Consider the following 11,631-nt stretch of genomic DNA (forward strand, 5'->3'; position numbering starts at 1 on the left):
GTTTTTTGGCAGCGGAAGCCCCTCCTCGCAACATTTCACCACAGAGACAGTTTCATTCAGCATTGATCTCTCTTTCAAATTCACCTGCAACTCATATGAACACCGTGTTGTGTTTAAAAATGAAAACAAAACAAAAAAAAAAAACAATGAATGCTAAGCTAATTGCGAGAATGCTTAAGTCTAAAAAAACATTCCATAGCCGTTGATATGCATATGACAAATAGCCAGCAGAGGATTTCTGGAAGATTTTCACAGTCGACAGCCGATCCCCCCCGTGGCTGCGATGGTCTCTCCCGTGATGTACGAGGCCTCCTGCGTGCACAGGAAGGCTACCACTCCCCCGATTTCCTCCGCTTCGCCGACTCTGTGGGGCCCGGCCGGCGGGTCAAGAAAGTTGCACCGTTTCGTACGCCAACCAGAGGTGAAACGTACCTTTTGATGCACATCTGCTTTTTGAAGTAATCCATGATGTCGTCATTTTCCCACAACTAATAAGCAAAAGGAAATAGAATTGAAAGAACTGGAAGCCGCTCGACCAATGGCGCTTCGGCGTTCCATTTGTGCCCGACGGTCGTGCGTGATAGTTTGGCCAAACTAAAACGAAACGCAGCCTCCAAAGCAGAACAACCGCCACCACGAAGTCATTTTTTTTTTGTTGAGCGTCTCCAGCAAATGTGAAACTTAAATATTGACCAAGCAACGGCTTGGCGCATTCATTCGTCAGTAGGCTGATATGAAATTTGCTTTTTTATGCCAACTCAGAATTAAACGCCGCTAACCGATTCATCAGCTGATTCTTTGGAACTGCATTTTTTGGGGGGGTTCCTTTTACCAATTCAAGGCCAAAGTGGATGTCTCACCGGGGCGCTGAAGTGCGTTTTGATGATGCCGGGGGCCACGCAGTTCACCCTGATGTTGCTCTGAGCCAGCTCGGGGGCCAGCGCCCGGGTCAGACTCACCAAGGCGGTCTTACTCACGCTGTACGCACCCAAGCCCTGTCGGAAAAAAAAAAGGGGGGGGGGGGGGGGGGTCCACAATACAGTCTTGCAAGTTGTCGCTTACGGTCTTTGGTGCTGGTCGGCTGACCTGCATGGGTTGGTAGGCGGCCACGGACGACACAAGCACAACATTTCCCCCGCTAAATGAAGCACACAACTTTCTGTTAATTTTTCTTGCAACATAGGACAAAAATAATGAGTGATGACATTCGTACAATTCCCTAATTAAAAAAGAAAAGAAAAAGCCCAATCTTTCCCTACTATATTAGGCAAAGTATTTACCGTATTGGCCCGAATATAAGACGAGGTTTTTTTGCATTGAAATAAAAATGAACGTATTTGTTTCTTTTTTTATATACTATATTTGATAAAATTTCAAATAGCTGACAATATCCATTTTGATCAACCAAATTTCAAGAGGGGAAAAAAATGCCAGGACTCGATTATTTAAATACTTTCTTTCAGTCAGTGAAACAAAACGTCATTTATACAGCACTTTTTGCACAAAGATTGCGCTTTACAAGTTGAACTCATTTTCACCAGCCCACAAGCTCAGGCACATTTTTGAAACTCACCCCCTCTTTGCCATATGCGGAACCACCAACTTGGTCATGAGGAAGGCCGCTTTTACATTGACGGACATAACCTAAAAAATGATGGCACGGCAATCAATTTGAGATTTAATAAAAACACAAAACAAAGTCCATTACGTGACGAACCTTGTCCCAGACTTCCTCCGTGGTGTCCATGAGGTTTCCGAAGAAAGGGTTCACAGCCGCGTTGGACACCAGGATGTCAACACCGCCGCACTGATCCAGAGCCTGCATGAAATCCACCATAAGATGTGCAGCGCGGCGCACCCGTTAAGTATTCACGCCGCACCGTCTGAAGCAGCCTTTCTCGATCGCCGTGGTTCCCGACGTTACAGGTGGTGCCGGTGACTCGGATGTTCTGGCTCTGCAGCAGGGCCACGGCCTTGTCCACGCCGGCCTGGCGCCTGCTGCTCACCACCACGTGAGCCCCCCTCTCGCCCAGGGCTCGGGCCGCGGCCAGGCCGATGCTGGAGCCAGAACAAACGATGCCTGAGAGTTTTTCTTTGGAACGGCAAAACGTGCTTACCCAGCCGTGGAGGCCGTGACAATGGCCACTTTGCCAGCGAGGCTACTCTGAGACATGCCTCTGTGACCTGAGACGGGAGTGGTCGGAAGGCACCTGAGGGCAACCCTAAACATCACCTGTGGGGTCACAAAAGGCAAGTCATTCTGCTTTTCTGCTTGATAATTGCTTGTAGATGCCACGCAACTCACTTCGACAGCAAGAGTGGCATATTTTCAACGCATTTGATTGACTCTGCCCAACCAATCGGAGGACGTCTACCACTGATGTCACCGTGGGCCAGTCGTCTTGCAAATTTAAAATCCGATTGGCTTCAAAACACTCCAAAAACAGTCCACATTTGGTCGGCGCTTCAGACCAACGTGCCCACCACGAAGCGTAACACTCGTATCGTTAGCATTTGCGTTACCTTGCCACAATTCAACATGAGCATTAGTCACTAAAATTAACGGCGTTTTCGTCAATCATATCAATGACCAATTAATACATTTCAATGAAAGTAAAGTCAAGACCTTTCGACTCTTCGCACTTCGTGAGAGGCAAACGCGGTTGTCCTTCCGGGTTAACAGGCATGATCGGTTCGTTTCGTTTTGGTATTTAGACCTATTTTAAATTCAGATCACCCGGTCCGTCCTTTCAAAACTACATATATCGAATTTAATGGAAAGCTCACAATTGTCTTATTCACTGCTATTTTTTTTTTTTATCGAGCCAATAAACGCCACTCACGTCAAGGAGCCAATCAGAAGGTGAGCGAGCTATGCGATCTCGCAGGTAACTGGACGGCGTTCATTGCGTTGGGTAGGCGGGCATCGGCGCTTCCAGGCTGTTTGTAGATTCACTCAAATACGTCGGCGTCGCAGAAGGCGGAGATCATTTTGTTGTCATCATCGGTCGAAAATGACTGAAAGCCAATGGCCACAGGGAGAAGCGCTTTCACCTCATCTCGCCCTGAACGCCGATTTGTAGCTGAGCAGCGAATTCGAACGAGGAAGGTAATGTACTTTTTCTTCTTCTTCTTCTTCTTCTTCTTCTTCTTTCTTTTTTACGGCACTGCGAGCAAACCTCGGATGGGTTTGACCTCCTTTGTGTGGAAAGTGCCGAGCAGAAGCAACGTTTTACTACTGCCCTTCACGTTGGCGCCCTAGGCCGCGGTAGTGAATTACACCCCAATGGAGACATGTCCCATTGATCCAGCAGAGCAAACGACCAATTCGGATCCCATTTCATCGCTGAGTCGGATGCTAAGCTAAGGTTAGCTTCTAACGTTACTGGGGCGTGGAATGACGGGACAGGTGGTGCCCAGTCGCCTGCCTTCGTGTCGCTCGGTCTTGTTTCGACCAATGTGTGCTGTAAGTAACTGTTCCGAACGACTCACAGGCCCAGCGTTTGTGATTCACAAGGCGGAGACGATGTGAGAGAGCTGAATGGACCGATCGGAACAGCCGAGTTCGACGTTCCCCGAGACGCAATAAGCCTCACGTCTTCCCAGCCATGTCTGTTTCTGTAAGTAGCGAAACGTCTTTACGCGGAGTTCTGTTTTGGTGGCCCTCGTATTTTGGCAGTGGGGTCCCACATGGCACTGGGAAGGGGCTTTAAAAATGAAAGGGGGTGGCAATTAAGCCCTCAAACAGCAAGGGACAGATGTGACTCTCATCCCCATCCCCCACTTACTGCGCTCATCCCACTCATTAGCATTAAGCCGCTCTGTCCATTTGACCATTGGTCCTTATTTGCAATGGCTGCAGGTTTGATACTTTAACTTGAGCCCTGGCAAAGGGGCGGACAAACGGCAGGCATGCGTGCCGTACCAGACTCTGGCCAGTCCGGGGTGGATCTCGCCTCTGGGATGGCTCCAGTTAGGCCGTGACCCAGATGAGGATGTGCCTTACAGAAGATGGATGGATGGATGGATGGATGGATGGATGGATGGACGGATGGACGGATGGACGGACGGACGGACGGATGGATGAACAGATGGAGCTTGAGTCTATTATTCCTTCCCATGCAGTCATGGACGGACGGCGGGCGCTTGCATTCAGGCCCCAAACAACTGTGCTGTTTAGCATTGCCATCAATGTACTTGTTGTTCGGGATGCATAAATCCCGGTTTGTCTTGCCCGTCTGAAATAAGACTATTAAAAACCTGTTGTGTGTTGGTTTTTTTTTTTGGGAGTGGGCTTGCATTTTAATCCGTGTCCCCTCCCTTTCAGACGGTGTTGGCAAAGGCGCTCTTTGACAACACAGCAGAAAGCCCGGAGGAACTGGCTTTCAGGAAGGGGGACATTCTGATGGTTTTGGAGCAGGAGCAAAGCGGCGGGCCCGGCTGGTGGCTCTGCTCCCTGCACGGCCGGCAGGGCATCGCCCCGGCCAATCGTCTGCGCCTCCTCCAGACCGCCCCGGCACCCGGCACGGACTCCGCGTACTTGTCCCCCGGTCCGCCGCTGGCCCACGGCAGCCTGGACGACGGCGCGTACCACTCGCCACCGGCCGCCGGTGAAAGCCGGGTGGCCGGCGCGGCCTCGAGACCCGGCGAGCTTCGCAAGGCGGACGGCGGTCGTCCTCGCTCCCACTCCAGTTCCGGGTCCCGACCCAGACCTGACTGGGATATGGGAGCGGCGGGTCGCCCGCGCTCCCCTTCCCTAAGAGGACGGGGCACGGACGTGAGCATAGCTCTTTATCAGACTCCGGTGAGCCCGCTCCCCTCATCCGCTGCGCATGTCCGACAGCCGGGAGCCCAAATGGCTCCCGAGTCTGTCTACCTCGCACCCGGCGGAGTCGCGAGAGCGGCCGATGAATCTGAGGACACCACGTATCTCGTCCCTCGGGAAACGCTTACCACAGGTCCGCCGTCCGATGACTGTTACTTGGTGCCAAAAGGAACGCCGCTCGCCGGTGAGGATGTTTACCAAACCCCAACGGGAGGGGTTCTGGCCACCTGCCCCGACGGGCCCTCCTCAGTCAGCGGAACGCAGCAGTCCCAAGTGGGTCAGGACATTCCCGGGACGTACCAAAGCCCCTCTTCGGTGGCGGTGAACCTTCACAGAACTTTGTCTTCCCCCGCCCAAGCGCCTCTGAGGCCCCTCGTCAAGAGCTCGTCACCCAACTCCACCGTAGCCAGAGGGAAAGCGGGTCTGGCCTGCCACAGAGGTTCCCCTTTGCTAGTTCGAGCCGGCCACCCGCGTGTTCCCGGATCGCCCAATTTTGCCCGAAAGCCACCGCCGCCGGCTCCCCCGGTGAGGGGAGTCACGCGGAAAGACGGGCAGCACTTTGCGCCTTTCCCACCGAGCGATCCCGGATCTCAGGCGCCGGAGGTGAACGCGCAGGCCGGTCGGGACCTGGAGAAAAGCAACGGCAAAGGGCAAAGTCGAGATTATGCAGATCCCGCCGATGACCAGGTTGGCATTTTTAAGGCTTGTTGTCCGACCACTTTGCTAGCCAACTTGGACTCAAGTGCCCTCGTTGCGCCATTGCTAGCACACGGCATTTTATGCTTGCATATTGGTTTGTTGACGTTTTTTTTCAGTTGACTTGTACAATGTCGGATTCCATGGTCTATATGCCCTCAGAAATGGTCGTTTTTGTAATTTTTTTTATGCTCGACAGGTATACGACACGCCACCCAGCGGCCGGTGGCAGCGCGCCGCGCCGCCAATCCTCAGCAACGGCGATGACGGCATTTACGACACGCCTCGCAACGTCGACACGGAGACGGAGGTGATGACTTTTTACGATTTTTTTTTCTTCACTCTGTTGATGTCCGCTTGAGAAAAGTTCGAGAGCGGTGTTTCCCATTTGAAAAATCTCGACGGTGAGCCACCTAACCAAAATGCCTCGCGCCCAGTGCAAAGTGATTCTTGGCGCCATCTTGTGGCAGCTAGTGTCAAAGAACTATATTGATGTCAGTTGAAGACTTTCATTTGGACGAGAGTAGTGCTTGTGGTGAGTTTTTTTTGTTTTTGTTTGAAACTTTCTCAGAGTGTTTGATTGATTGTTGCTGGGATTCCAAGTTAGTGTACATAAGTGCACTTTCTTGAACAAATGTCAAACTCCCATCAACCCACTTCCCATCCCCCTTCCCCCCACAAAAGGGCCCGAGGCAAGGCCACACCTGTGTCGGCCCGCTGCGGTCGCCGCTTCTATTTTCATCGGTTGGAGCGCGCGCGGGCAGCAGCGGTCTGGCTCGATGGCTCCTTGAATGTGGGCGCCAGCTGTTGCCTTGTTTTTGCTCCACTGACCGCTTATGTCTTGACACCAGGACGTCGGAGCGGGTAAATATAGCCCGGCCGGCCTTCAATTGGTGCTCTGGGACACTTTGAAGCATCTGCGTGTGGCTTCCCACAGGCTCTGACATCTCGCCAGCGCGAGCGTAATCCCTTTCTGTTCACGCCACGTTGATTGCATTCATTGGGATGAAATGGCCGATCGGGATAAAAGCGCTTCAAGTACACAGTCCATTTGGAGTATTCAAGCCCAGGTCCGTTCCGGAGGAGTCATCGCGGCTCCATTTAGCGTTAACGCGACGCAGCAGCGCAAACGGGACAATGGGACAAAAAACGTTTTGGGCACAACCACGGTTTGTTGACACGAGAGTCACTTCGGCCGGCTTCGTCTTCTACGATCATCTTTCGGGCATGTTTGCTCAATCCGCGCATGTCTGTGATTTGTTCCGATCGGAAGCGTGAAATCGGATCAGCGGACCCCGCCTCCTTCGTTCCGTTCCGAGCCCAATGAGGATCGGCAGCGTGGAAAAGGGCTGACCGTGACAAATTTCCATTCGCAGGTGTACGACGTCCCCACCATCACGGTGAACGGCTCCACGTCGGAAGGCCGAGCCGGTGCCGACGACGTCTACAGCGTACCCAGTCTCCCGGGTGTGCCCGTGGCTCCCGGCGAGTCCAGCGCCGCCGGCCTTCTGGGGGAGGGCGACGAAAAGCGAGCAGACGCGGGATCCCCAGACCGCGGGATCTACGACATGCCGGCCCCCAACGCCGAAGTCCTCCCCCGCTCGGCCTCGTCTTCCTCCACCTCCACTCGCCGCCTTTCCGTGTCCAGCAACGGTTCCGGGGATCTCCAGTGGAGGGCCTCGCTTTCTGGCCTGGTCCACGCCGCGCTGAGCGCCGCGTCCGGCTCGCCCGCCGCTCCGTCGTCTCGGGATCTAGCCGCCTCGCTGGCCGAAATCCTCTCGGCGTGGAAGGCCAGCCACTCCGGGGACCCCCCGCCGCCTCTCCAGCTGGCTTGGTCCCGCCTCTCGGACCTCCTGCCCGCGCTATCGGCCGCGGGCAGCGCCCCGCCGTCGGAAGGACTCCTTTCCCTGGTCCGGCGCTCCCTGGAGGAAAGCGCCCTCCTCCTGCAGGCTCAGGGTCGCCCCCGACTGCCTTCCCAGGAGTCGTTGTCCCGCAGGCCGCTGCCCGCCCTCCCGGTGTCGGACGGCAAGTCGAGCGGAGGCGGAATGGGCTCCCGTAAGAGTAGCTGGATCCAGGAAAGGCCTCTGCCCCCGACTCCTCAGCCGGCCTTCCCCCCGCCTCCCGCTTCGGCTGCGGTGACGCTGGTGGCGAGCCCGGGCGACGGAGACGAGGATCCCGGCAACGAATACGCCGGGATCGGCCTGACTCCCGTCCCGGCCCCGGTCCCCAACGGGGACAGTGTCGGATACGTCAAGCTGCAGGTCAGTCATGGGCGCCGCCGCGGGCTAGTCATTGCTGCTGCCACCATGGTTTGACTCGCTCTCCACTTGGACGTAGGGAAAACCGGAGGTTCCCCTGCCTCCGAACGGACAAACCATCAGCTCCGAGCCGAGGGTAAGTTCCCAAACGAGCCTTTCCTTTGCGGTCGGTCCCGGGCAGACATGAAGTCCGAGCCATCAAATATACATCCATACATACTGGAGTCGCGGCCTGCCAACAAGAGCTCGCTTGTCTTGGTTAACAATTCGGCCTCACACGGGACAACCAGCCAAAGACAAGGAGTCTTTGAAGAGACGCTGGCTGGCCGTACTGTTGTTCCATTGTCCCGGTTCTGGACGGGGTGGGCGCTGTAATCCCTTTTTTTGTTCTTGTCGTCTTCAGCTGACTCCGTCCCCGCCCCTGCCGCGGTCCCTCTCCCTGGAGGACTCCGAGCTGCTTTCCTTCTACTCGTCGCAGAGCCTGGCTCACCTGTCGTGCCTGGCCGACGCCATCGACGTGCTCTTCGCCAGCGTGCAGGGCAACCAGCCGCCTCGCATCTTCGTGGCGCGCGGCAAGAGCCTGATCGTGACGGCGCACAAGCTGGTGTTCATCGGCGACACGCTGGCCCGCCTCCTCACTTCGGCCGACCTCCGCGCCAAGGTGCGTCCTTTGCTCTCGTGCCGACCCGACTTGCTTTCTGGCAGCGATACATCCTTTTATCCCTCCTTCCCTCTTTATTGCGATCTTGGTTTCTTGCTCCTTTCGTTGCCCCTTATTTCCTTTCTTCCATTTGTCCTTGTTTCCTGGCATCCGTCCGTCCGTCCGTCTGTCCTTCATTCTTTTCATCTCCTTCCTTTCGTCCTCTTTTTTTCAATTCTTCCTTCCTTCCTTCCTTCCTTCCTTCCTTCCTTCCTTCCTTCCTTCCTTCCTTCCTTCCTTCCTTCCTTCCTTCCTTCCTTCCTTCCTTCCTTCCTTCCTTCCTTCCTTCCTTCCCGCCATCAACTGATTGGTTGCAAACGCCGGCCATCCAGATCACAACCTCCGGGGGTCGCCTGTGCCAGGCCTTGAAGGCGGTCGTCGTGGCGACAAAGGGCGCTGCCCAGAACTACCCGTCGGTGTCGGCGTCTCAGGAGATGGTGGACCGTGTCGCCGAGCTCTCCCAGCAGGCCGCCGGCTTCTCCACTCTGCTCCAGCGCTTGGCCGAGATCTCCTCGTGATGGTTTGGGACGGAAAAGCTTCTTGACACTACTCCCCTTTTTTCTCTCTCTCTCTCTCTCTCTCTCGGGAAAAATGCCTTATTTTGTGATGACCGCTTTTTGTTGTTGTTGTTGTCCCCGTGGCTTCTCCAGTCGTGTGGCTCGACTCTACGGCTCTTTGCAGCTTTGCTTTCAAGTCCATCATTTCCTCCCTATCGGCAGCGGGGGACTGGAGGGAGACGTCGATTTGAGGACTTGAAACACCTGAATGACTTGACATGAACCGCGCAACTTTGTTTACATTTGAGAATCTGCGGCAGTGGGTGTCAAGATTCCAGTGCAATTTGTTTTGTTTTCAGCAAAATTCATCATGCTACGTCCAGTGTGCGCTCGCTCGCTCGCTCGCTCGCTCGCTCACCTGGCAAGCCGCCCGTCGACCGTTATGCCGAGCGGCTGCTGGAAAAACTGGTCTTACGAGAATCGAGGGAACAGGACAAAGACAATCTTTCATTTCAACCGAGTTACCTGCCAATATTGTCTCGCTAGTGACACGGACTCGATCAGCTTGACATTTAGCAACCACTCGATATTGGACGGTATCTGTTGGCTATTTTCATTGGACGTGACCCAAGAACGAACGGTTGGCAGAACAAAACCCGCCGACCGAGTTTACCCGCAGCGTGGCGGCGACACGTTGCAACGTGCGTTCTGACTCAGCCAATGTGACTGTTGGCCTTCCCGCCTGCTTTGGGTCCTTTGGTTTCCTTTGTGCTTCCTTTTGATTCCATTCTTCCTCCCCACTTGCCTTCCCTTCTCACGTGCAACAGTCCTCCTGTTCATACTTGATTCCTTCCGTCGTTCTTCTTTTGCCCGTCCTTCCATCCTTTTTTCGCCCGTCCGACGCTCTTTCCAGCTTTCCTGCCTGGTTTCTTTCCGTCCTACCTTTCTTGCGCCCTTCCTTACTTCATTCCTCCCCCCTTTCCATGCATCTATCCATCCATCTTTCCTTGCTATCCCCCCTTCCCTTCGTCCGTTCTTTTTTTCAGTCCTGTTCACATTGTCCTTGTTTCCTGCAATCCTTCCTTTCTTTTTGTTCTTTCTTTCACACTGTTGCTTTCTTCCTCCCAGCCGTCATCCTGATTATTTCTATTTATTTATTTTCACTTTGCTTCATCACGTCTGCCTCATTCACACAAGCCAACACTCTTTCCTTGATTGTTTTCCTTCCTTGATTAGACGCCGCATCTTCGAGTCTCCCCGACGCCACACGTTACATGCATGCCCCCCCCCTTTTTTTTTTTTTTTTGGCAGAGTGGGGCACCTTATTGATGGACGATGCCCACATTTTGTCTGCACGTCGTACAAAGCCGGACCCATTAAGCCATTCGGCGTGGCCACTAATCAAGTGTTTGTCTGAATTCGGATCATAAGGATAACGAATTATTATTATTATTATTTACCTCATCCTTCCAAGCATGCTCTGAGAAACCTTCCGATCCCTTTTTTCTGCTGTCGTGTCACCTTGTGGATGATTCAAATGCTAATGGCAACTTCACTTGTTACGAGTTTGAAGAAAAGCAAGTAACCTTTATATTTATTATGATCATTTACGTGTTTTTTGTTTCATTCATAGCTTTACTATGCTTGACTTTATAATGCACATTTTTGCGTGATTTAGTGTGGTGCTCTATTGCAGTGGTTCTAAAACTGGTCGCTAGAGGGGGCTGCGTTCGTTAGCCAGCTCTTCCTCTGCTCGCAGCCGACTTGTCAGTGGCCGTCAACTTAGGACAACGAACGAATATTGCATTTCATTCTGCGGAAGTTGCTTCGGTTCCTATTTAACAAATCAGGTCATGACTCTTTAGGATGCAATGTTACAATAATTCACATAATACACACGGCAGTTATGTGAGGCGCTCTCTTGACCTGAAAGGTTTTAGAACCCTGCTCTATTCTAAATAGTGTGCCCCCACCCCATATACCATTGACTTGTTTATGTTGTTTAATGTTTTCCACACTCATGTGAACTCTTCCTTGTTGGCAGGGTACTAGCAATACAGAACTACGACGCTTCACTTTTGAACACATATCTGCCTTGTATTCCAGTCCAGAATAAACAAATGTTTTTGTTTTTTTTGCAATAATAAACATGATCACTTTAGTGCTGTTACAGCGCTATACACTGGTACCTTCACTTATCAGTATGACACGAATATGGTTACTTTTTGTTGTGAAGCATCATTTGCTTTACTGATAGCGTCCCGTATTCGGGTATGTCAATGAAGTGGAAAACAAAGGAGAGCGATGTTCACCGATGCCCCTTGAGTCGTTTGCTACAATGGACAAAAGTCCAATTCAAAATGAAACCACTTAAAAGAAGCATTGAGGAAGGTTTGGTGACTGACAGCAACGCCCCTTAAAGGCACATCAAGGCAACAGTATGATTTTTGTCTTTCAATTATCAAAACAAGAAAAACATTACTTTGGGGGGGGGGGGTGCTGGAATTGATTGTTGTCATTTTACGAGAGGGAATTCTTTTTTTTTTTTTTTTTTTTAAATATATATATAACATGCATTGGTCACGGAACACGGAACGAATTTGAAAATTACGGTAGCGCTGCACTGGACTTGAGAGTTCACTTGGGCATGGCGGA

General features: G+C 52.6%; 2 protein-coding genes across 5 annotated transcripts; one reads left to right on the top strand and one right to left on the bottom strand.

Moving 5' to 3' along the window:
• Positions 1 to 50: 50 nt before the first annotated feature.
• Positions 51 to 2,826, bottom strand: dhrs4 (dehydrogenase/reductase (SDR family) member 4). Its single transcript, XM_088372177.1, has 9 exons — positions 2,627 to 2,826; positions 2,118 to 2,233; positions 1,881 to 2,058; positions 1,718 to 1,819; positions 1,574 to 1,644; positions 1,087 to 1,138; positions 861 to 995; positions 433 to 488; positions 51 to 364 (listed from the first exon to the last, which is right to left on the bottom strand). Exons 2-9 carry the CDS (start codon positions 2,228 to 2,230, stop codon positions 250 to 252), a joined length of 822 nt encoding a protein of 273 aa, XP_088228303.1. The 5' UTR covers positions 2,231 to 2,233; positions 2,627 to 2,826; the 3' UTR covers positions 51 to 249.
• efs (embryonal Fyn-associated substrate) lies at positions 2,480 to 11,156 on the top strand. Of its 4 annotated transcripts, none has more exons than XM_088371510.1 (9): positions 2,480 to 3,109; positions 3,213 to 3,368; positions 3,495 to 3,620; positions 4,328 to 5,512; positions 5,721 to 5,831; positions 6,898 to 7,782; positions 7,859 to 7,915; positions 8,183 to 8,440; positions 8,812 to 11,156. In XM_088371510.1, exons 3-9 carry the CDS (start codon positions 3,609 to 3,611, stop codon positions 8,995 to 8,997), a joined length of 2,694 nt encoding a protein of 897 aa, XP_088227636.1. In that variant the 5' UTR covers positions 2,480 to 3,109; positions 3,213 to 3,368; positions 3,495 to 3,608; the 3' UTR covers positions 8,998 to 11,156. The 4 variants fall into 4 exon arrangements, with proteins under 4 accessions (XP_088227636.1, XP_088227557.1, XP_088227710.1 ...); XM_088371431.1 differs by having other exon boundaries at positions 3,263 to 3,368; XM_088371584.1 differs by having other exon boundaries at positions 3,315 to 3,368.
• The last annotated feature ends 475 nt before the right edge of the window (positions 11,157 to 11,631 follow it).

The sequence above is a fragment of the Syngnathus floridae genome, chromosome 1 (genome assembly GCF_059516105.1).
Source record: "Syngnathus floridae isolate MCC-2025c chromosome 1, RoL_Sflo_1.0, whole genome shotgun sequence".
NCBI classification, from domain to species: Eukaryota; Metazoa; Chordata; class Actinopteri; order Syngnathiformes; family Syngnathidae; genus Syngnathus; species Syngnathus floridae.

What these genes read in the sequence shown, in the direction of transcription:
- dhrs4 (XM_088372177.1), bottom strand. Translation starts at nt 2,230, where the DNA reads ATGTTTAGGGTTGCCCTCAGGTGCCTTCCGACCACTCCCGTCTCAGGT. An exon ending in GAGAAAGGCTGCTTCAGACG is followed by an intron (nt 1,820 to 1,880) that starts GTGCGGCGTGAA and finishes GATTTCATGCAG; the next exon opens with GCTCTGGATCAGTGCGGCGG. An exon ending in CCGCCTACCAACCCATGCAG is followed by an intron (nt 996 to 1,086) that starts GTCAGCCGACCA and finishes TTTTTCCGACAG; the next exon opens with GGCTTGGGTGCGTACAGCGT.
- efs (XM_088371510.1), top strand. An exon ending in ACGTCGACACGGAGACGGAG is followed by an intron (nt 5,832 to 6,897) that starts GTGATGACTTTT and finishes TTCCATTCGCAG; the next exon opens with GTGTACGACGTCCCCACCAT. An exon ending in CCATCAGCTCCGAGCCGAGG is followed by an intron (nt 7,916 to 8,182) that starts GTAAGTTCCCAA and finishes TGTCGTCTTCAG; the next exon opens with CTGACTCCGTCCCCGCCCCT.